The sequence below is a fragment of the Sturnira hondurensis genome, unplaced genomic scaffold (assembly GCF_014824575.4).
Source record: "Sturnira hondurensis isolate 20B ecotype Veracruz unplaced genomic scaffold, ASM1482457v3 Scaffold0013299, whole genome shotgun sequence".
NCBI lineage: Eukaryota > Metazoa > Chordata > Mammalia > Chiroptera > Phyllostomidae > Sturnira > Sturnira hondurensis.
In genome coordinates, this window is record NW_028085930.1 from 5,933,392 (window position 1) to 5,958,726 (window position 25,335).

Consider the following 25,335-nt stretch of genomic DNA (forward strand, 5'->3'; position numbering starts at 1 on the left):
TGAACTGTCTACTAAGCACCCTTGTTGACCTACATTTGCTTATCACTGCAGTTCCTGAAATTTCAACCACTCTCGAAGCAGCTAAAGTTCTTTCTGACTTCATATAGTCTATAATCACAACAGACTACATTGCTGATGAAATGCCAGCTCTTACGGTTGGGGATAAAGACAGTTTAGAGAAGACTAGTAGCCATGAAAGCAAACAGAAAGACAGCAGTCCTAGAGCTTGGGTCCTGCTGCACATGAAGGGATGCTGCCACAGGTGAGCCGCTTTGCATTCCTGAGGACTTTGTGGAGAGTGGTCAGTGCAGGGCCTCTGTGACCCTGTGCTTGGCAGGTGCTCTTTATGCTGTGGTGCTCCAAACCCACCCACCTCCCTCATGTCACCTATCTCATAAGAAACTCCCAACCCATGCTCCCTGATTCCAAAATACACTGCAAAGCTATAATAATCAAAACAGTCTGGTGCTGGCACAAAAACAGACACAAAAATCAATGTAACAGAATTGAGAGCCCAAAAAGAAACCCTCGATTGCATGGTTAATTAATCTGTGACAAAGGAAGCAAGAATATAAAATGAAGAAATGATAATCTCATTGACAAGTCGTATTGAGAAAACTGGATAGATATATGCAAAAATGGAATAAACCACTCTCTTAAACCACATGCAAAAGTAAACTCAAAATAGATTAATGACTTAAATAAAAGACATGAAACCACAGAACTACTAGGAGAAAACATAGGTATTAAACTATTTGAGCCCTGGCTGGTGTAGCTCAGTAGACTGAGTGCAGGCCTGTGAAGCAAAGGATTAAGGTTCAATTCCCAGTCAGGGCACATGCCTGGGTTGCAGGCGAGTTCCCAGTGGGGGACACATAAGAGGCAACCACACATTGATATTTCTCTCCCTCTCTCCTTCCCATCCCCTCTTTCTGAAAATAAATTTAAATAAATAAATAAACTATTTGACATCAGTCTTAGTAATATCTTTTTGGATATGTCCCCTCAAGCAAGGGAAATAAAAACAGAAATAAAGAAGAGAAACTTCATCAAACTAAAAAGCTTTGCACAGTGAAGGAAATGAAAATACCACCTACCAAATGAGAGAGTATATTCACAAATGATATATCTGATAAGGGATTGATATCCAAAATAATATAAGAAACCCCTACACTCAATAACCAAAAAAGAATCCAATCAAAAAATGGGCAGAGGACATGAAGACACATTTCTCCAAAGAAGACATACAGTTGGCCAGGAGATATGAAAAGATGCTCAGCATTACTGATATCAGGAAAATGCAAATCCAAACCACAATTATTATTACCTCACACCTGTCAGAATTACTATTATCAAAAGTCAACAAATAAGTGTTGGTGAGGTTGTGGAGGGAAGGGAACCCCCGTGCACTGCTGGTGGCACTTCAATTTCGTGTAGCCATTATAGTAAATAGTATGGAGATTTCTCAAAAAATTAAACATAGAACTACCATATGATTCAGCAATTCCAGTTCTGAGTGTTTATCCAAAGAAAACAAAAACACTAATTTGAAAAGCTATATGCCCCATTAGGTTCATTGCAGCATTATTTACAATAGCCAAGATATGGAAGCAACCTAGGTGTCCACTGATAGATGAATGGATGAAGAAGACGTGGTTGACATATTCATGTAGATGGACCTAGAGTGTATTATGCTAAGTGAAATAAGCCAGACACAGAAAGACAAATATGACATGATTTCACTTACATAAAACATTAAAACAAGCCAACAAAAACAGAATTGTAGAAACAAAGAATGAATGATGGTTGCTGGAGGGGAGTGGGGTAAATGGATGGATGAAAAAGATGAAGGACAATATAGTCAATGATAGTGTGATAACTTTGCACGGTGACAGATGGGTACTAGAGTTAGTGTGGTGGGCACGTTGTAAGATACATAAATGTCGAATCACTATGCTGTGTACCTGAAAAGGATATAATATTGTATGCCTACTATATTTTGATTTAAAACAGTTTAAATTCAGAAAAGAAAATAAAAAGAAACTCCAAAACCAAACAAACACCTGTTTTCATCTCAGGATCCTTCATCACGGTCATTTTCAAACCTTAATGTGCATGAGAACCAGCTGACAGCTTGTTAGAACACAGAGCGGTGACCCTATCCTTGGCATCTAACTGAGTAGATCCGGGGTGGGGCCCAAGAATTTTCATTTCTAATGAGTTCTCAGGTGAGGCAGATGCATCTGGTCCAGGTACTACACTAGATGGAGAAACACTGCTCTGGCCAATGCCCAAGATCAGCACTTCAGGGACAGATACAGATGCCCTCTGCCTATGTGGAGGCACAGATGGGAGAACTTGTCACCTGCTCCCCTATTCTAAATACAAGATTGACTCCCCTGCTATTCAAATCCAGCTGGCTGAAAGCTGAAGAGTGATTTCATTTTCCTCCTTATCTGCATTAGCAGCAAGGCCCCAGAAGTGTCAGGAATAGTCTCCTGCCCCAGTGTGAACCTCCGTGCAGAGGTGGGCAGGCAGCATGTGACAAGGAACAGTGTGCTTACTCAGGAAGTGCACAGCATGTCCAGTCAGCTGCCTCTTCGCAAGCTCAGGTACATCCACTTCCTGGCTGTGTGGCTCCAGTCAAGTGACACAGTCCCTGAGCCTCACTTTCCCCATTGACATAATGTGGGACAATGACACCCACAAACTAGAGGATTGCTGAGAAAAAGCAAACAGGAATCGTGCAAGCAAGAGTCCTGTCAAGTGTGAAGTAGCCTACAGATAGTCATTGTTAGTACAGCCTCATGACCAACGTGCTCCTTAACAATTAACTTGTCTTCTTTTCTACTTCTCCTCCTCTCCCTCCTCCTCCTTATTTTTCACAACTCTGATAATCTTTGTTTATTCTTTAGGCTCTCTGCATCCTTTTCCCAAGAATAGGCCTTCACCCTTGAGCCCCAGTGTTACTGATGCTGGCTCACCTTCCATGAGTGTATTCTCACACGTAGGCCCAACCTGCTGGTTGCCATCTTTAGGCACTAAAAAGAAAAAGTAAAATAATTGAGGTATATGGCGTTGCAGTCTCACAAACTCAAAGTTGTGAGCTTTTCAGTCATAAGAGTTAAGGATACCGAGGAGAAACACCCATTAAGCAGTTTTTCATTGGTCATTAACAAGCTAAGATTTGCAGTCCCATTTTACCTTCTCTTCCCCACATCTTTGCCATGTGAACATTAGGCTTCATCCCAGAAACTCCCCAATACTTAAGCAGATGCAGAGAAAGACCGTGAGATGCGCTTTGAAAGGGAGGCAGAGACTACTGAAGACCTTGACAAAAATATTTTTACATTTGCTATGTGATTATAGTCATCCTGACATCTTTCTTCGTCACAGCTCTGGGCTGTGATAGGCAATCACTACATTCTTGCTATGTTGGAGGGCAAAGAAGCAGTCCGTTGAGCCAGAAAGACCTGGGTGCTGTCTTCTACCTTGGACACAGTATTTATGGCAACTTCTCTAAGCCTTAGTTTTTAACACCTGTAAAAAATGGACATACCACTCTTTGTGTTACAGAATTGTTTCATTTTGAAGGATAATGTATGGCTTCTTGTTCACTTCCTAGTAGATGAGGTGCTTAACAAATGATACTGGTGAAATCCTCTTCTCCAGCTTTATTTTTTCATGTGGACAGATCTCCAAAAAAATAACATGACCATGTGGTCCCACCCCCTCAGTCTTCCAGTGCAGCTGGCATGAGTCAGTTTTGGATTGGTAGAGTTAGCAAAAGGATCTATGCCCATTTCGCTGAGCCCCTTCTTTCTTTATGGAGGATGGTGGAGAGAGGGTGGTTTAGAGCTTCTCACCTATAGAAAATGTATTCCTCTGCCCTCAGCGATGGGGTAAGCCAGCAGACCCGTTCTCCTGAATTAGTGGGCAACTCCAACTCAAGTGCAATTTGGCGAGCACTGCAGCCGCCTCTGGACCATGCCCTCCCATATCGCTATTTCAGTAATAAAGGTGTTATTTTTCTCTCTTTTTGCCTAAACCCTACATCTATATCTTAATTAATTCTGACATTCGGGAAGGAGAGTATTATCTACTAGCTCCCTACACTCCAGCAATAGTTGTTATTATCTCAACAATTAACTAAATTATTTCCTCATCTCTAAGTCCATGATCCAGAGGGAACACAACAGCAAGCACCACCTCCCTCCACTTACTGTAGTTCTCTGCCAGGACAGGCACCAGACCACACTTGCCCGCCGTGTAGATTAAGCCTCCATCTAAGCTCATGGCATCAGCTTCTCCTTTCTGAAGTAAAGAAATAAATCAATGGCACAACAGTGAGGTTGTTGCCCTGTCTCACTGACCCTCAGAAGTTTCTACCTCATTGGCTTCATATCACATATTCTTATGATTAACCAGATCATGGGTCACCCAAAGCTTCTGCCACATGAACATGGGTTTAGAAAACTGGACATGTATTAGGCCTGTTGACCCAGGAGAAAGAGTTCAACCCAGGTCATGCCGACTGTGGACATGCCCTCACTAAACTTTCACTATGCAATTGTCATCACTGATCCACGTGGCCAGGCCCAATGACTGCGTTTATCTGTTTCTATGAAACACGTTTCCTTCTGTATGGCAGAGTTCAACTGTGGTCCCATAACCCCTAGAACAGCAAGGATTTTTAACAAATAATTAATTATTCTACTTAAATAGTTCGTTGTAGGCATACCTCAGAAATACTGTAGTTTCGTCCCAGACCACCACCATAAATCGACTATACGAATAAATCAGGTCTCATAAACTTTTTGGTTTCCCTCCATGTAAATGTTATGTTTACACTATACTATAGCCATTGAGAGTGAAGTAGCATTATTTCAAAAACACAATGCTCATACCTTAATTTAAAAATACTTTATTGTTAAAAAAATACTATCATCTGAGCCTTTGGTTAGTATTAATCTTTATGCTGGTAGAGGATCTTGCCTTCAATCTATAAAAAACATCCAATATCTACGAAGCACAATAAAATGAGGTATTCCTGTAATAATTAACTTGTGCTTTTAATCAATGAACTTTTCCAACAGAGCAAAAAATGTATATGTACGGTCATAGATAAGGTCATCAAGAAACACACACACACACACACACACACACACGCACACACACACTTTGCTTCTGACCTGCTAATTGCCTTTCTAGAAGTCTGTAAAAAAAATCTACTATTTAAGACAGTAGTAACTCTATAAGGAAAAACTCGCCAAGCCCTTACTGTGTGCCTGGTCCTTTTCCAAACACTTTCTAGGGATTACTTCATGTATTCTTCACAAATCCAATCAGATAGTTGATATAATTATCCCTCTTTCATGCATTAGTGAACTGAGGCAGATAGGGGTTAAAGAATTTCTCCAATAGATGGTCACCAAGACTTAAATGTAAGAAGTTTAATTTTTTAGCTTCTGCTGTAACCACTATCCCACAGCCTCCAGGATCTGACTAGTCCAAAGGACTCATCCCTAAATACTATCCTACAAACACTTTTTTTCATCTTCAGAATAGGTCGAACATCGACCTCATAGGCTTACCAGGAAGATTAAATGGATTAATGCAAGTTAAGAAGTTTCATAAACTTTATGAAACTTTTCATAAAGTTTCATAAACAGAAACTTTAGCTGTCATTGATATTAAAGGCATACTCAGAAATACTGATGATTAAAGGACAGAAATCTTCACTCCTGTATTATTTACAATAGCAAAGAATTTGGAGATAATTCGTATACAGACACTTAGAAATTGGTTAAATAAGTTGAGTCAGAAATACTTGGTGGAACATTCTGCAGCCAGTAAAACTTAATTTTAAATGAATACTTCATTACCTAAGAAAGTGTACCAACTATATCCGAGATTTTAAGTAATAATAACAATAGCTAACATTTATTGACTGCTATAATATGCCAGGCAATGTTATGAGCATTCAAATTCATGTAATCCTTATAATTGACAAAGTTAGGAGACTGTATAAATTACAAGATCTTAATCTTTTGGGTTGGTCCCAGGGAGGTTTACCAAAAGTAGGATCTTCTTTTCTAAGAAAGACTGCTTCCTAAGTTTGTCAATTTTTCAGTCCTTTATGTATAATTTTTTTCTAATCACAGAAGCATCATCTGTCCTTAGAGAAATGGAAATTTATGAGCACAGCTTCATAACTCAAAAAGTATGCGTTGATGTTCTATGAGTTGTGAAGTTGTGAATGATTGCTTTATTTTTCATTTCTCTTTCAGCATGTAATATTTTTATCACCAGAAAACACTAACCTTCAACTAAGGGACTGAAAACATTGATTTGCTTTCACAATCTACAAAGGATGCCCTGACCACACCCTGGGATGTCACCCCACCTGCTGCAGGTCCTAGGCAGGACACTGCTCAGAGCTCCCTGGTCACTAGAGCTGAGCACCAGATGAGTCTGGGCCTTGGGCTGGCTCTTTGTTTCTGCCCACCCCTGAGCTGGAGGGGTCAGTGGGATGGATTGGGATGGGGCTTTGGAGAGTCGGGGGAAACACACAAGCATCTCAGCCTCATGGCTGATGTGGAGGTGTCTGGGAAGACTCAGCAGAAGTGCCACCTGTGGGTATGCAAACCCAGCTCTGGAGGCCGGGCCTTCCTTACCACGATGGCAGCAATGCAGTCCTCAGTGGTCTCCTCCGTGGTGCACGTTAAGATGCCACCACTCACAGTGCTCCAGTCGTCACACTTGGCCTTCTCATGGTGGCCCACTGCACACCACTGCACCCTCTGGGAGTCTCCCACACCTAGAAGGGGTGGAGAAGAGCCAGGGATCCAAAAGAAGCTCCAAGATGGGTTTGGGATTTTAGTGCCACTGGCTGCAGGGTGGTTGCCCAGTGGGGCCCCCATTGGCAGCAGCAGCAGGGTCTTGTGCCCACATCACCACTGGTGCCTCCCTATCACTGTCTAGGAGAAACGGGACCTCAGTTCTCAGAAAGAACAGTGAAGGCAGAGCAACCCTAATCTGGCTCGTAACCTCACCTTCTCAGGCATCACCTTCCTGGGGAAGGCCTCTCTGAGCACCAGCCCAGCTCAGAGCCTTCTGCGGGGGCGGTTCTTACAGGACTGGGTTCTCCCATCCAGGGAGCGCTCCCCAGGGTTAGTCCTGTGTCCTGTTCTGGGGGGGGGGGGCGGCTTACTCTCCCTCACCCAGTGTCTTTGATCACCACGGTGCATCCACATCTAACCCAGGGGTTTGGTAGATACCCAGTAACTATTGGTTGACTAAATGGAGGAGGAAAAAGAGAGAAGGAAGGAAGAAATAGGAATTCAGAGGAAGGCAGGAGCTGGATTAAAACCCTCTGAAACTCCAGTTCTCCTGATGGTGGCAAAGGCCACGTTCCCACTTCAGTTCAGGATGGGCTATTTCCCCTCTCAGACAGACCTGTGGTTGGGTGGGGCAACTCTGGTTAATACACAGAGGCCAGAACCATCATCACTTCAGACTGTTCATAATCTGAAGGTCACTGGGTCTTCTCCCCAGCTCAACAGAAAATCCCCTCGTTAACACCCAGTGCAGTCGGTAGCTTCCCCAGACCCTGCAGGCTGGTGAAGGGTGGGTGAGGTGAGGCTTGTAGGCACTGGGAAAGCCTCTATGACCCCCACCCTGCCTCGCTGCCCTCCCAGGATGTCTTACCATCTGCCCTTAGAGCCTGAATGGCAGCAAAACACTCATATCCCAGATACAGCTTGACATCCATCTTAGGTGGGACTCTTAAAAACCCATGGGCGGCATCTGTAAACAGCAGGTCCTTCCCATGAGGAGAGCTAAAGAGCTGGAATCTTTCTGACTTGCCTTTTCCAAAATGTTTCTGTTAAAAGGATAAGACAAACAGTGGCATAGAGAGGCAAGGGGAAAACAAACTCCAAATCAGACAGGAACAGAAAGGAGAAAGAATGAGTGCCTGAACGCGAAGACAAAGCTTCTGTGGCTCATGGGTTCTTGAGTCTCTCTCCAGGAAATGCTTTAGCCAAACACCAGCTTGTCTGCCTTGTGCGGACTCAGGGAAACTGCCAGGGGCTGCCCCCCAGATCTGTACAAAGGGCCATGGGGTTGTCATGTGCCAGGCAGCTGCCCCCTCCAATGCCATGCTCCCACAGGGCGTCAGTTAGTGAAGGCTGCCTCAGTTATGGCCATCTGATTGCCCCAAGTGGCTCCAGTGATCCTCCTCCTGGAGCAGCTGGTGGCCCACACTGCCAGGAGTCCTGGGCTCCTCTCCCACCCCAGTCCTGCCATGGAAGGATTTCAAGCAGTCCCTTTCCCCTCTGGCCTCCGGGAAAACAAAGGGCCCTTTGCCTATGACTCTCACTGACTGACCCAAAGCTGCTCACAACTGTAGCCAATGGCAGCACCTACCCACACACTTTTTCTGATGCCTGTCTGCTCTTTGCTTTTGTGGTGGCGCTGCATACAATGTCACATTAACAAACCAAAACTTAATGTGGCATTCTGTGTGCTCCCTTGGGTGCGCACAGCCTATTCCTCAGGGCCCAGGAATCTTCCCGGATACACCCAGCAAAGCAGTCCTTCTGTCCTCCGCGGAGTACATAATCCACGTCTCCGAGGTTGTGCATCCCATCTGGTGATAATTTCTGTGTGTCCACATTTCTTTGCGGGCAACTCAAGGGCAGGGCTTTGTCTAGCTCATCTCTGAGCCCCCAGTGCTGAGGAAAGAGCGCCGATGGGCTGGCAGAGACCGCCTCCAACACAGGGCATAGAGAGGATGCTCATGGAGGGGTGCCTGCCACTGGGGGAAGTCGGGAGGGTGGGATCACATGCCAGCAGGATAACAGGGGAACTCTTCGTGGTGGGGGGACAGTGTGCACTGCATCCTGAGAACCCCTTTAGAACTGGAAAGAACACAATGGGGCAACGAGGAACTTCTGCAGAATCTTTGCCCCCTGGGGCGATGGTGGCAGGCGAGGGTTTTATGGCCTCTGCTGTCTGTAACATTTACAGACCAAGAGGCTGGTCAGTGGAGAGGAGGATGTGTGCTGTGGTCCTGCAGTGTCCTGAACCCAGAAGGACTTCCAGCGTGGCAACAAGAGAATGAGGGACAGTGCCCCAGATCCAACCAGAGACTCCTAAGCGGGAGGGAGGACAGCGGATTTGGTACCTGGGCCTGGTTGAGAAGCTCCCAGATCAAATCCGCCTTGCCATCCACACTTCGGGCCATGACTGCATGGGAAGGGACTTTGCCCAGGTGACACTCCTTGTATTTGTCCACTGGCTTCCGGGTGTTGTCTCTGCAGAGCAGCTCATACTGGTCCCTCTCAGCCTGGTTTGCAAAGGTTTCTGGGAGAAGAAAACCCAGAGGAGCCAACAGATTGCAGGCAGAGCCATCAGCTGTGTTCCCCCCTCCTCAGTGAGTCACAAACTACTTGACCTTGTTGAAACAATTTTCCAGGCCAAAGATGGAGCTGCTCCTGCCCAGAATGCCATATTAACAACCCAAAACTTAGATAACATCTAAGTGCATGTCCCTGTAGTGCTCTGCTTGACCAGAAGTGCACTATTCAGTCAGTTCTCAAATGCAAAACCAACTCTGGGCTCTGTATTTCTCTCTTTGTTCTTTCTTGCCCCAAACAAGGTTGACAACGCGGCCTGAGCCAATCAGATAGTTTCTATGTGTCTCTTCACTGTTCTTTATTCTTTGTCCTATAAAGGTTTCCTATGTTCCTCTTCATTTTGTACTTCTCCAAATGGAGGCTGCCCGCTTCGTGAAGTGTTAATAAGGTGTGTTTATATCACCAAAATTGTTTTCTTTAATCGTTCTTTTAACAATCCTAAGAGTAGTGAAAGAGAATCTTTTTCAAATGCATTTCCACAGATGAGGAACCTGAGGCCTCAGGAGATGAAATGACTGGTTCTCACTGCAGCAGCCAGGGCTGGGAGGCATGCGTGGCCTGGGGCCCTCCCACTGTCCCTTGTCCCTAGGGCTTTGCAATATGAAAGAGGTCCGCAAATGTGCGGTGAGCACTCACAGCACACCCAACACTGTGCTGAAGTCTCTCCACGCTCTTTGTCATTTAATCCTCATAACAGCTGGAAGGGGCCGGCGATGTGATTATCCCATTCTAGAGAAGAGGGGACAACCTCAGAGGGTTGAGGTAACTCATCAAGCTCGCTAACCTGAGGTTGACACGTGCTCATGGTAGGACAACCCAGGTCCCCCACTCTGTAACACTCCCCTGAGGGCAGAGCACAGCAGGGAAAGATGGTGGAAGAGTTGAGGGAAGGACGAAGGCTTAGGAGCCCAGTCAGGGCATTCCATAGGGACAGAGAAGGACCAGAAAACCTTGTGAGAAAAACGAACTCTTTGGTTCCCCTTATCCACTATTAAAAGATGTTCTGGGTTGAACTGTGAACCCCCCCACCAAGATTCACATGTTGAAGTCCTGATCCCCAAGACCTCAGAATATGACCTTATTTAGGAATACAGTCATTGCAGATGTGATTCGTTAACATAAGGTCATACTGGAGTAAGGTGGATCCCTACTCCATTGTGACTGGTGTCCTTATAAAAAGAGGAAATTTGGGCACAGACAGGTATGCACAGAAGGAATGCCATGTGGAAAAGAAGACAGAGATTGGGGTGATGTGACTAGAAGCCAAGAAACTTCAAAGACTGCCAGCAAACTACCAGAAGCTAGGAGAAAATCATGGAACAGCTTCTCTCTCACAACCTTCAGAAGGAACCAACCCTGCCAACAACTTGATCTTCAAACTTTTCCTAGAACCATGAGACAATAAATTTCTGTTGCTTAAGGTACTTTGTTATGGCGACCCTAGCAAACTCATATAAAAGGTCTTTGGGGTTGATAAAACCCCCAAAGAGAAAGACTTATAATTAGAGTCCTTGTCAGTGTTACAATTTTTTTAAAGATTTATTTATTTATTTATCTTTAGAGGGGAAGGGAAGGAGAGAAGGAGAGAAATATCAATGTATGGTTGCCTCTTGTGAGTTTCCTGCTGGGAACCGGCCTGCAACCCAGGCATGTGCCCTGACTGGGAATCGAACCGCGATCATGTGGTTCGCAGGCCCGCGCTCAATCCACTGAGCTACACCAGCAGTGTTACAATTTTAAATAGGTATGGAATATAAAAATTTTAAATGATTTAGTAATGTTAGAAGTAAATGAAAAGATTTACTATGATCCTATAGTTTCAGAAAGAATTAACTTCGCCACCTCGGTCACTCACCCACCAGCATTTGTTTTCACCTCTGAAGCCCAGCGGACGGTCTTTTACAGACTTCTGCTTTTCTAGGGGGTGTTGTGTGATAAGCAGCTTCCAGGAAAGATAAATCAGGATGGTCTGGGACAGTCTGTGGCTTCAGAAAGCGAGGATGTTTTTAAGTACTTCAGGGTGAGTGTTAGAAGATACTCTTCTCTAACATAACTGTGGTAATGTGAGCAACCAGAGAAAATAACAATGACAGTTATTTGGAACAGCTTGATCCTGGGAGATGAAACCCATAGATGACCCCACTAATCCAAATGACTGATGATAAGACATGCATCAGTTACCAAAGTGCTAACAAACCAAGTCAATATGTAGTAATGAGGAGACTGTGGATTATGATGGCTACGCAAAGGAACAAAACATAGGAAACTCCTATTTTTTGGTAGAGAAAAAGCTAGGTTAGGCAGAACTGGGGCCCATGTGAAAAGTAAGGACTTAAAATTTTCCTTGAGGTAGCAGACATTAGTTTTCAAATGAACTTAGCATGGCGAATATACACTTGGCTTTAAACGGCTTAAGTGGCACAAGTGTGTTCCATATCTAATAGAAATTATTGGTTATAAAACCCAAAATCTGTAACCTCAACTTGTCTGAAAAACTCTTTGTTTGTTTGTTTCTGACAAATTACCTCAAACTCTGGAAAGGTATTTTTATTAAATATAGAAATAAAGAAGAAATACATTTCTGTCCATGGTAATAATGCTTTTGCAATAGATTTAATTGTATGTGTGTCAATAAGTTCTAAAATAATTATAATAATTTGTGTGTTTGCTGAAGGTATTTGAAGCTTTTAGGAGCCATTTATAATAAGCATTCAGGAGAAGGTGATTACATCTGAGATCAATATCTCAGTGTCTAAGAAAATTTGATTATTAAAACTCAGTTTGTTTTACTAGTTGTTAAGTAATGTTTAAATGTTCAGCAAATTTGTTTAGTAGATTTACCGACTGAATAGAACACTAAACAATGTACAAATAACAAAACTGGTTTATGCAGAAACTCTCCTGGTTCACCAAAGATCTTGTCATAACCCACCTCTGGATGCAGGGAAACTTTGGGGCAAAACCCAGTTCCCCCTGCCAGGGTGACGCACGTGATTCTGGCTCCAGCAAGAATCCAGCACTTACCTAACACAGTCAGGTGTCTCACAAAGCCCACATCCCCAGCACCTTCCTGCAGACACCTGAAGAACAGGACATCTGAAGTCAGGCCACTCTCCAAGGCAGGGCCTTGCCCCTCCCCCGTGTAGCCCCTCCCCATGTAGCCCCTCCCCCATGTAGCCCCTCCCCCGTGTGGCCCCTCCCCCGTGTGGCCCCTCCCCGTGTAGCCCCTCCCCGTGTAGCCCCTCCCCCGTGTAGCCCCTCTGAGGTTCTGCCCTGGCCACAAGCTCTGAACCCCCACAGTTAAGCCCAGGCCTGAAGCAGGAAGGATCCGTGTAAGCCACATCCCAGGCAACTCTGGGGAGGGATGGTGTGAAAGTAAGACCCACACTACCCTCTTCAAAGGCAGCCAAAAGCAACAGATTGTTTAAAAAATAAAAGTTTAAAGCCTTTTGCATGTAGGATAAAAACTCTGGATAGCCTTGGATTCCTAGCCAGTTTAGCTCTGGTTTTGAGTGGCAGCAGTTTCTCTTACTAAGCATGGAGGAGGGAGAGGTTCCTTGGGGGGGCTGAGAGGGAGATAGGGAGGGGCGCAAGTCACAGACACAGGCAGATGCTCAGGCAGGAAGAAGCAAACTGGGAGGTGCTGGCCTTTAACCCAGCTAGAGCCCGAGCCTGTGTCTGTGGATCCCAGAGTCCCAGAGGTGGATCTATCCCCCCCACCTTCCAGAAGGGTCCAGGAGGGTCCAGGACAGTCCAGGAGGGTAACATAGGCAGATCTCAGGCTCTAGGGAGACAAGTGGGGCTCCCACACAGAAGACTGTTTCACAGGATGCTTACTTAGGAAGCACTCAGGACCCTGAGATTCACACTTATGCTGAAGGTGGTCTGGGGCGGCCCTGTCTCCTCCCTATGGCTTAGTTGAACCATCTTCAGAGTATGGGGGGTTAGGGGGGACAGGCGGAGCAGGGAGTCTCACTCACCTGAGGGCACCCGAGTAGCCAAAGTATGGTTCGTGGTTAGAGCAGGCACACTTGTTGGTCCCTTTTCCTGCACACAGTTGACACAGTTTGGGGAAGGCTGTCCCATCCGCACAGGGAACACAGCTGCCCGCGAAGAAATTGCCCACTGCTGCTCAATACAAAGATGTGGAACAAAGGACGTGAGCCAGCCTGGCCAGGGACAGTCACAGCTCCTGGCCCAGGCTCAGGAGTGAACACACAGCAACCAGAGCAAAACCAGCATCCCATCCCCAGGTGGCCTCGTGTGTGGTCCCTCTTCAACATCAGTGTCAAAAAGGACCAGGTTAACCCCTGACCTCCCCTCCCCTCCTCCAGAACTTGACTGCCACCTGCCTGCCATCAACAAAGGCCTGTCTCAGGTCACTGTCAGCCCCTCCCTGCCTTGTCAGATCGGAACAATGCAGACAGGGGTCTCCTCTGGGAGTCATGCCCAAGAGATGCCAGACCCACCTGGGCAGGTGCATGCCTGCATGGCCAGCAGATGGCCACCAGAGAAAACTCCAGGAGTCGGAGACACATGAGGGGGAGAAAGGAAAGCACCCCAGGGAACGGGACAGTAGGGCGCAGCGAACTTGGACCTGCCTGAACCTTCTGTCAGGCCCAGTGCCCTCACCCCCACCCCTCCAAACATTCTCTGCTGGGGTGTTGAGAGCTAAGACTCAGCCGACAGCTCCCAAGGGCTGCTGGTGGAGCAGACCTGGCCAGTCTGAAGCTGGTTAACCTCCCACCTCCACCCCAAGAGTCATCAGACATGATTATGTCTGAGTGACCTCAGGGTGGCCTATGTGGGCACCTACAGAAGGAATACATGCCTGAGGGCCCTCACCCTCCTGCCCGCTTACCTTTCTGAAGAGAATCACATGGCTCAGGCAGTTCCGAATAGAGTAAGCCTATGGGGACAACCCACCCAGCGGACCTGCCAAGGCCTGTGTGGCAAGACTTTCTGCCTTTGAGCTCGTTCAGCTGGAAGTCGCTGCCCTTCTTCACCACGGCCACAGCATAGTAGCTGGTTTGTGGATCTGCAGAGACAGCGTGAATGGAAGACCTGCAACCTGGGCCTCAGGGAAACACTGCTCATCACGGCTGGGCTCCTGACTAGGGAAGGGGAACCACCAGCCACACTCATGTAGGGCTGGGCGGTAAAGAGGGAGGGGTCAGAATCAGTTTCCTAGTCTTGGGGGAAAGAAAGGATTGCAGAGGGGACATTTGCAATAACCCTCCAGGCAAACACAGGCAAGACGCCATGTGCACATGTGCCCCCAATGACTTTTCCTACCCTGGCCCTGCCGGTTGTCTGACCCCTCTGCCTACACCTACCAACCCAAGCCTACCAGGAGACTGGAGCTGTGGCATGGAGGCCACATTCCTGACTCCACCTATTCCCTGTCCCCTGACACAGGCGCAGGGATGGAGAGGTTACCCTCAGAAAAGTCACAAGGCTGCTGGGACTCCATGTGTGTGCTCCAGTGTGGTCTCTCCTCTGAGTGAGGCACCCGTGGTTCTTGGAGACTTCTGTATACAGCTCTAAACCCTAATGGTTCAGGTCAGGCTGTACCCAGGCTGCTCTGTTTCTCCAGGGAGCACATTTCCTGGCCCAGGAGGTCAGTGTCAGCTGCACCAGCCCTCAACCAGCCCAAAGGCACAGAGGCCTCACAAGTCAGTAGAGCCCACTCACTCTTCCATCACCCTCCTGAACAAGACAAGACTCTACCAGGAGAGAACAAGCATCTCTCAGGGGAGAACAATGGCCACAAACTCTCTCTGGGGTTCCCGGGGAAAACTTACCAGCTTCTGAGCCATAGAACTCTGCCACTACAGGTTTCAGATTGTAGGGAGCCAGGCCCGCCTCATACACCCAACCCGCATCCAGTGTCATAGCATCTGCTTTGTTGTCCTGAAAAAAAAACCAGACCAGACACCAGTGAAGCCCTCCCTTCTAGAAAAGCCCACCTAAACCCAGGTGAGTGAGGTTGACTGGCAGGGCTTCTTGGATCTGGGGCTGGGAAAACCATCAGCTTGGCCACATCACACACTAACTCAAGCTTCGCTGAACTCCAACACTCTGGTGAGGGAACTGGGCCGCCATATTCCTATTCCTCCCTCATAGAGCAAGGAAGATGTTATTTTTCTTTTCCCTGCTGAGAAGTCTGGCTCTTATCCTAGAAAACCATGTGTGATCTTTTGGGATCAACTTGAGTTACAGAGGCTTCACCTAGGAGGCCTCGTGGGGGAAAGCTGCCTTCCCCAAACCAGGCAGGGTGCACAGCCCATGCACCGCAGGCTCTGAGAGAGGTTCCAGCCAATGACTGGGTCTGTCTGCCTGGCCATGCTTTTACACATGTTTACATTGGAAATCCCGGTGCTTTGCTCTGGTGACCTCTTTATCTTGGTCCTTCTGCTAAGGCCTCTCAGAAGTCACTGTGAAGCCCTCCTTCTGGGCCAGTGGGGATTTGATGACACTCTTCTCCACTCTGACTCAGTGCTCAGTAGTGTACCTTCCTGTCCTGGGTCCATATAACTGCAGGAGTCTTTCATTCATGGATTCAGTGTTTCTCTGGGTTTCAACTTCTTGCTTCACTCTACACTAAGTGCTAAACGATATTTACTTCCATTATGGCCCATTGTTCATTTACTTGTCTGCTCAGACATGAGCTTACCACTGTCCAAGTCAGCTGCGTTTTACACATTAAAAAATAGAGACACAGAAAGTTTACGTCACTTCCTCAGGCCACAATGCTAGTTAGTCATGGAGCAGAGATTTGAATGCAAGCAGTATAGGTTTATTACTTCCGTTATGTCGTACTTACTAGGGTTTTGTTTTATTGGGTTTGTTTTAGCTTCTGCTTCTACTGAATCTCAACCTTAAATTAATATTTCACTTGAAATATTATATGTGCCTTTCTATTAGGTCTACAATTCATTTTCTTTTAAAGTGAGAGGAGCACTATTTTTATATAGACATTTAATAACAAATTGTCTTGCCTTTTTTCTTGCTTTAATCATACTTAGTCAAAATGATCTTTCTAGAAGCCCCTGCTAGTAGTCTGTGAATAGTTTTTATTGATCACATTACAAGGAAGAAGCTATAGCTCCATGATTTGTGTCATGTTACAGGCAAGCGGTAAGACAGATGATAGAATTTTTCAGTGAATTAAAATAATAATGTAAGTCAAACTATAGATTTGTCTAGCTGAAACTTTTCTACTTAACATTGGAGTTGTTGGGTTGTTGTTTTATTGTGATAAAATACATAACAGAAAATTTACCACTGAACCATTTTTAAGTGTACATCTCAGTGCCATTACATATATTCATGTTAGTGAATGACCCTTTCAACCCACAGGACATCGGATGTGAAACAATTTTGAGGCTTTCTTGGAATCACAAAAAGTAGATGAAACCCCCAGAGACTCTCCACACCAATCGCACACACTGTAGAATAAAGATAAGTAGGAAATAAGAGTTTTTCCCACGGCAGTGAGGTTGGGCCTTTCTTGGACAAGACACTAGGATCCCAGGCAGGAATCACTGGAGCCTCAGGAACCCAGGAACCAAGGAGCCAACACCTAACTCAGGGGATCCACTGGAGCAGCAGGGATTCTGAGAGGAACCTGAACCAGCTGGAGAGGGAGGATTAAAATCAAACATGACCTCCCAGGTGCAGATAATGAAATCCAGAGTTAGGTAAGGCATAATGCGTGCATATGAACAGACTTGGCCTTCAAGGACTGTGGGGGTTGGAACCATCAGATGCAATGGAGAAGAGGTTCCTATTCAGTTTTATGTACAAAGTGAAGGCTATAATCCAAGGATAAGCCTACAATAGAAAATTACCAGGTGTAAAAAGAAAAAAATAATAACTGACACTTCTAGAGCCCAAAATATAACTGTTGAAATCAAAAAGTGAATGAATGTACAACAGATGATTGAACATGTTTAAAGTCTATTAGAACCAATATCCTTCAGTAGAGTTGCAGGATACAGAATCAATATACAGAAATCTGTTGCATTTCTATACACCAATAACGATCAGAAGAAATCAAGAAAGCGGTCCCATTTACAATTCATCAAAAACTATAAAATACCTGGGAATAAATTTAACCAAAGAGGTGAAAGACTTATATTCTGAAAATTATAAGACATTGAAGAATGAAAATGAACAGGATAAAAATAAATGGAAGGTTATACCTTGCTCATAAATAGGATGAATTAATATTGTTAAAATATTTTTACTACCTAAAGTAATATACAGATTTAGCACAATCCTTATTAAAATAACAATGGCATTCTTCTCAGAATTAAAACTAACCATAAAATTTGTATGGAACCACAAAAGACCCTGAATAGCCACTTAATAACAAAAAAAAAATCTTGAGAAAAAACAAATCAGGAGGTATCACACTTCCTGGTATTAAACTATACTACAAAGCTACAATAATCAAAACAGATAGTACTGGCATAAAAACAGATAAATAGATCCATGGAATACAATAAAGAGCCCAGAAATAAATCTTCACTTATATGGTCAATTCATCTATGACAAAAAAGTTAAGCATATACAGTGGGGAAAGACAGTCTCTTCAATAAGCAGTGTTGGTAAATCTGGACAGATAAACACAAAAAGATTCAAATGGACTACTTTCTTACAACATATACAAAAATAGACTATAAATGGATTAAAGACTTAAATGTTAAACCTGAAACAATAAAACTCCTAGAAGAAAACAAAGGCGGTAAACTATTTAACATCACTGTTAGCAATATCTTTTTGTGTTCTGGGTTGAATTGTGTGTCCCCAAGGCTATATCTCCTCAAGCAAGAGAAACCAAAGGAAAAAACGAATGGGGCTACATCGAACTAGTGAGTTTTTGCACAGCAAAGGAAATCATCGACAAAAGAAAAAGACAACTTACTCAATGGGAGAAGACATTCAAAATATACATCCAATAAGGGGTTAATAGCCAAAGATATATAAATAAGTCACATAACTTAACACCAAAAAAACAAACAATCCAATTTAAAAATGGGCAGAGGACCTGAATATACACTTTTCCCAAGAGAATGTCCGGATGGCCAGTAGACATGTAAAAAGATGCTCCACATCACTGATCATCAGGGAAATGCAACTCAGAATCCCAATGAGATGTCACCCACCAAAATGGCTACCCATAAATCAATAAATAACAAGTGCTGATGAAGATGAGAAGAAAAGGGGACCCTCATATGCTGTTAGCGGGGTTGCGCCTCAGGGTAGACATTACGGGAAACAGTATGGAGATGCCTCAAAAAATTAAAAATAGACTTGCCATACAAGCCGTCAGTTCCACTTTTGGTTATTTATTCAAAGAAAACAAAAACACTGATTTGAAAAGATATACACACCCCTATGTTCGTTGCAGCATTACTAGTAATAACCAAGATATGGAAGCAAGCTAGATGCCCATCAGTAGATGAATGGGTAAATATGTAGTATATGTAAAACATATACATAAGAGACTATTATTTAGCAATAAAAAATGAAATCTTGCCACTTGCAACAGTATGAATAGACCTAGAGGATACTATGCTACATGAAATAAGTCAGACAGAGACATCTGATCTCACTTATATGTGGAATCTAAACGGACTAAATAAATTAATAAACAAGAAAAACATAGACCCACATATAAGAGAGAAGAAACTGATGGTTGCCACAGGGGTGGGGGTGGGTGGTTGGGGATTTTAACATGTTTTAATTAAAAGCTTAAAAAATAAGAAAAAAGAAATATGAACAGCTTTATAAATAAATAAAGTGTGAATTAGTAAACTGGAAACCATGCCTGAAGAATTTATCCTGCATTCTGCCAAAAAGAGGTGCAGATGATAGAAATTTTTTAATGACTAAAACATATGGAGGCTAGATTAAAGAAGTCCAGACATGTCGTCTCGGGTTCTAGATTTTAAAAGAAAAAATGGAGAGACTAAAGCAAAGGCAGTTTTTAAAAAGACAATGGCTGCAAGTTTCCCAGAACTGATGAAAAACATGGTTCCACAGATGGAGTATACGCTAAGCAGGATAAGTACCAACATTCCCACGACTGGAAATATCAGTGTAAATTTGTGGGACATCATAGACCAAGAGAATGACGTCTCAAAATTCTCCAGAGAGAAGGCGGCTGAGAAATGACAAGACAAACTACACTTCTCAATGACTACGATGGAAGCCAGGAGATAGTGGAATAATATTTTTAAACACAGTGAAAATGTCAAACTACAATTATACATTCAGCAAAATTACCACTCAAGAATACGGGGAGATTAAAGCATTTACAGTGAAAACAAACAAGCAAGCAATTGACAGAGATTAACATCAAGAGATTTAGTCTAAAGGATCATGAATAAAACATATTTCTAAAAGGAAACATGTCCAGAGGATAGTCTGAAATAAGAGGAAGAATGGTGAACAGGTTAAATGGCAAAAATTGTAAGTTAATCCAAATACTCTCTCTCTGTCTCTCTCGCCCTCTTTCTAAGTTCTTAGATATATGTAAACACACACATAATACATACATAGACACACATGCACAAACACACATGTATATAATTATGTAAAAATAAGTACAAATTTATCAATAACAATAATTGTTCCTTTATTGAACTTACTGGGGGTGACACTGGTTGACAAAATTACACAGGTTTCAGGTGCATAATTCCACAACACATCATCTGTACACTGTTTTGTGTGTTTGGCACCTCAAATCAATCAATAACAATAATTATTGATGTCTAATCTACCACATAAAACAAATAAAGTTGTCAGATTGCATTAATAAACAAAACCCAGCAATATGCAGTTTTCAAAAGACACAACCAAAGCATAAGCATACAGAAAGTTAAAAATCAAGGAATGGGAAAAAAGGCATAGAAGGGCACTAACCTAATAAAGCGGATGTGGTGCGTGTGCATCAGAAGTTAGTCAAAGAGCACTGCCGGAGATGGAGATTATTTTGCAATGATCAAATATCATTTCACCAAGAATGATACGGATCATTCTCTCATACACTGCTGGTGGGAGTGGAAACCAAAATAACCACATTGGCTTTGCTTAAACATCAGATACATTTGGCATTGTCTTAAATGTCTAACACGCATATCCCATGGCTTGGCAATTCTGCTTCACACATATGTGGGAGAGAAACTTTTAATACTTGGGTCCCAGGAGATTTATATAAGACTATTCCTCAAGCACTCATTAAGATGACAAAAAACCTGGAAATAGTCCAAATGCCTGATGACCAGAAAAGAACAAATAAACAGTGGTATACTAACACAACGGACTACTATAGAGCTCTGAAAATGAATGAACAATAGCCGTATTCAGCAACATGGCTGAGTCTCAGGATAATACTGGGGCAAAAAAAGCAAGTGTCAGAAGACAACATTTAGTAATGTCACATTTATAAATTTTTTCAAGAAGCAAGACTATCAGTCACTCCCACAAACCTATATAAGTCTTAAAACTGAAATAAGAGGCAAAAAAACTCTCAGGATTCTGTTTGCTCAGGCTGGGAAACACAGGCCCTTGAGAGTAGGCCCGGAGGTTACACCCCACCAGGTGGCGCCATTCCCGCAGAATCCAGTGCTGCCGCAGGGTAGCCCTACAGACGTGCGCTATTGGCGGCAATGAAGTTTTCAGAACTTGTGGTGGTTCTTGCATAGTATTATTTCATATTATTAACATATTTAAAAATAAGGGAGGGCATGCATAGACCAAAGCTGAACTTAGGTCATAATTCGAGGGTTATAATTAAGCCATGATGGTATAATTAAGCACCCGAGGTCCAATTTAAAAACAAAAACATGAACAGAACACAGGAATTGTTTGTACTGAATCACTGAATCCTTGAGTTAATCAGGCTCCATCTGGCTGAGCCTACTTCTTGCACATTATGGCTCCTTCCAGTCTCCTCCTTGCTCTGCCCTGCCACCCTGGCTTTCCTACAGCAAGCCCAGCTCTCCCTGTCTCAGGCCCTTTGCACACACTGTTGTTCAATGCCTGGAGTATTGTAGCCTGGCCCTTGGCTTGCTCCTGCTCATCCCTGGGGTCTCAGCTTCATTGTTCCCACACAGGGACATGTCCCTGACACCCAAAGCTCTGTCACAGTGCTCTACTTTCCCCTTCATTGTACATCACACAATTTGAAATTACATGTCTGCTTGTTTGCATGGTTTTCTTCTCTCCTGACTAGACCGTAAGCTCCTCAAGAGCAAGGACCATGTTTGTTAAATCCACTGCAGCCCCAATGCCCAGCACAGCCTCTGACACAGGTTTAAAGGGGCAGGTACAATGTTGAAGGAGTGAAGAGAATTTTGGAAAATCAGAAGAAAAACCTGCAACCCTGTCATTCAGCTGTCATCTGCAACCCTGACACCGTATTCCTCCTCCCCATGAACATCATTCATCTACTTCCCATGGTGTAGCAAGAACTTCCAAATTATGTTATAGGATCATTTTGATAGCAAACATTCTCGGTTTTTTCCCTGAATTCAGAGAACATAGTGCCTCAAAATAGTCCCCTTTGAGAGCACATTGGATTTTGCTTCAAGACTCGTTAAAGGTGGCCGCTCCTCCGTCCATTTCTGAAGGGATTTTACTAACAGTGGGGTTGACGGCCCCACACGTCAGCCTCCTGTGTGTGAGTGCAGATTAAAGAAGCGCCGGGAGCAAGGGGAAGTGTGGACTGTCCTCCACTCCCCTCTAGGCGGCAGTGACTTACTGCGATGGCCTTGATGCAGTCAGTGTGGGAGGTTCTCTTCTCACAGCTGAGGAGAGGACCGGTTTCGGGTTGGAGTTTCTGCATACTGTCACGGAAATCGGAGCACTTACTGGCCTCATGACTGGAGATGGTGCACCATCTCACAGTTTCCCTGGGGACAGCCAGACACAGCCCTAGGAGAGAGAGGCCCTGTTATTGTGGTAGAGACAGCAGCGCCCTCTGAAGACACTTAACGGTACATCCCTTGTATCCTGTCCTCCCTCCCTTTTTGTCCATGAACAATGAAGGGTACAGATTCCACTGCATTCTGAGGTGGGGACAAGAGAAGGGGAGGCAAATCTTGCCTGTGGTTTGTAAACACAGAGCAGATTGGAAACATAAACTTTTGGTCAGCCCATGCCATTGCCAGGGGAGAAGATGGAGGAAGAACAAACAACACAAGCCCTGTTCGGGACAGGTTTGGGACAGACCAAGGCGGGGTGCACGCTGGATTTTCCTGTGGCTGCAGATAGTTGGACCACAGCTACTTTCCCCCCATCCCCAGCCTCAGATGAGCTCACTGTGAGACCCTCTGTGGCAGTACTGGGCTGGGGAGGACCCACCATAGCACTCCTTGTCCTTCCTGCCTTCTCCTTCCTCTGCCCACCCCACCATGTAAGATACCCCACTCCAGAAATGATTTAAGACAGCTTGACACCTGACGGAACCAGGGCTGGACTGAACCAACAATTCTTGAGCCAGGGAGGTTCTGCATATGCCTAAGCTCATTGACTTTGCACCATTACAGTTACCCAGCCAAGAGCCCTGCCCACCCCACAACACAGGATGGCTACCCTACATTTATGTACAGGATTTTTACCAGTTAGATAACTCACTTGTGTCTAGAACTCTGCCATTAGATACATTATCTCATTTCACTTTCACAGCGACCGTGTACTTATTGTGAAAAAGCAATTCCTAGAACTGATGAGGAAGACAGCTCAGAGAGGTCGAGGGACAGCCTAGAGTCACACAGTGCTGAGTGGCAGGTGGATCCAATTCTAGGGTGGCTGTTTCCCCCCGTGTTCTGCCACCTCCCTAACATGTGGTCTGGATGGGAGGTGGTGCAAGGTTCAGAGCAGGAGAGATCCTTCTGGTTAGACACCTGCTGCATCAAGCACAGCCAACATGTGCTCCACGCGCTAAATCCCTCTCAGTAATAACCAGTAAGCCCTGGGACAATTCCTTCTCCTCCGTCCCAGCTTCCTTCACTGTAAAGGGGATCAACAGCCTCTAGGTCAGCGGTCATGAACTTTTTCTGTAATGGGCTAAGCAAATAGTTTAGTCCACACAATCTCTGTGGCAACAACTTATCTCTGCCCTTGAAGCCTGAAAGCAACCGTGGACGACACTTACCTGAACAAGCACGATTATGTTCCAATAAAATTTTATTTACAGACACTGAAATCTGAATTTCATATTGCTTCCTTATGTCAAAACTATTCTTTTGATCTTCTTTCAGCCATTCAAGCGTTCTTAGCTGTGCAACGTCTGGCGGCAGGCGGGATTTGACGGATGGTCCTGGTTTGTGATCCCAGCCCTAACGAGCCTAAGGGGTTTCTGCTAGGACCAAAGTTGGTCAGGTGCCTGGGTGCATCCACGGGCGTAAGGCGTTTGGGGGCCAGGCAGGCGCTAGGCTGCTGCAGGGCTCCTTAGACCCAGGCGGTGCAGAGCCCCGCAGCAGCTGACCCTCCGCCAGCACCCAGTCCCAGGCCTAGAGGGCCGGCCCCCACCCCGGATCCCAGTGTGCCACTCACCCAGGGTCCCCGCGCACAGCAGGGTGCAGATGGCAAGCCTCATCCTCTGCGGAGAGAGAGAGATACACCCACCCAGCTCCTACCGGCGTCTGTGAGATTTACCTGCCCTCCCAGGGCTGCAGGTAGGGGTGGATCCGCCTTTTCCACTGGGTTCACCCTTTCAGGCTGATCGCGGTTGCCACACCCCCATCCTTCCCGAGGCCAGATCACCAGCAGCTCCGGCCCTCCGCGGGCCGGAGAGCCGCAAGTCTTCTCCCACTCGCCCACCCGCCCCGAGGCCGCCCCTCTGCCCAGCGCCGGAGCCGCGAGGCTCGACCTCTGGGGTGAGGGGTCTGCACCTGGGAGATGAGACCAAAGCAACCCTGCAGCCCGCGGGACTGGACCAGAGCAATCCGACCGGGGCCCAAACTTCCCTGACCTGAGGGCTTCACGTGTTGCACATACACTCCTGGGGAGTGGGGAGCAGTTCTCACGGTGAAAGCTGAGGACCCTTCCCCCAGGGAAGCATGTGCATACGTACACACAACATTTCGAACACAATTTTCAGGGATCCCCATCTGTCATGAGTTGGAAATAGCTAGCGTGTTTCTGTCAGGAACTCAAGCAGTGTCTAGACCAGCAATCCCTGCTGAACGTCATCACAAAGAAAGGATACGGGTCCCCTCCTCGGCGAGACACTCATGAAGAAGTCCCCGGCGTGGGATTTATCTGCCGCGACTGGGTTTGGGTGGGACAGCCCCATCTGCCTCCTCGTGTCTCTGCCCCTCCTACCGGTCTCCATGAATGTCACTTCTTTTATTCCTTGGTTGTTGGACTTCCACACAGCTCGATTTTCTGACGATTTTGAGTGATAGTTGTTTCATAGTTTAGTCGTAATTTTTGCTGTGCGAGGAGACGAGCTGTGCTTGCCTACGCCTCCATCTTGAGTGGAAGCCATCACGGATACATGACTTTTCTTAACATGAAGTTTTCTGCCCCAAACATTCACTCATTAGGTCTGGGATTTAACGAACGAATTAGAAGCTTCTAACTTGTGTTATGTAACTATAGCTATAAGCTGAAGGACTAGGTGAGCTAGCATAATGTCACAGAAGACAGGGCCAAGCCACACAGCCTAAATATTTTTGGAATTGGTGTTTGTGAATTTTGTAAGACAGGAGCCTGAATTCATTTTTTTCTCCCCCGTGGATGCCCAATGGACCCAGCACCATTTACTACAAAGATAATTCTTTTCTCACTGCACTTTATTATCAACTTTGTCAAAAATCAGATAACTTTATAGGTGTTTCTGAACTCTCCATTATGTTCTGCTGATCTGGTCTGTCATTCCTCCACCTAATGT

At 45.1% G+C, this 25,335-nt stretch overlaps 1 protein-coding gene across 2 annotated transcripts in view; it reads right to left on the reverse strand.

Moving 5' to 3' along the window:
• LOC118997559 (inhibitor of carbonic anhydrase-like) overlaps positions 1 to 24,105 on the reverse strand; it is a 40,230-nt gene extending 16,125 nt beyond the window's left edge. The window contains exons 1-11 of one of the 2 annotated variants that reach the window (XM_037061257.1): positions 23,994 to 24,105; positions 22,198 to 22,370; positions 15,227 to 15,335; positions 14,284 to 14,460; positions 13,403 to 13,550; positions 12,447 to 12,502; positions 9,191 to 9,369; positions 7,711 to 7,885; positions 6,678 to 6,820; positions 4,224 to 4,314; positions 2,985 to 3,041 (exon numbers count right to left, since the gene is read on the reverse strand). In XM_037061257.1, coding sequence (XP_036917152.1) covers positions 2,985 to 3,041; positions 4,224 to 4,314; positions 6,678 to 6,820; positions 7,711 to 7,885; positions 9,191 to 9,369; positions 12,447 to 12,502; positions 13,403 to 13,550; positions 14,284 to 14,460; positions 15,227 to 15,335; positions 22,198 to 22,370; positions 23,994 to 24,036 — 1,351 coding nt within the window. In that variant the 5' untranslated portion in view covers positions 24,037 to 24,105. The remainder of the gene's footprint in view (positions 1 to 2,984; positions 3,042 to 4,223; positions 4,315 to 6,677; positions 6,821 to 7,710; positions 7,886 to 9,190; positions 9,370 to 12,446; positions 12,503 to 13,402; positions 13,551 to 14,283; positions 14,461 to 15,226; positions 15,336 to 22,197; positions 22,371 to 23,993) is intronic. The other variant, XM_037061258.1, reaches the window with a different exon arrangement.
• Between the last annotated feature and the right edge of the window lie 1,230 nt (positions 24,106 to 25,335).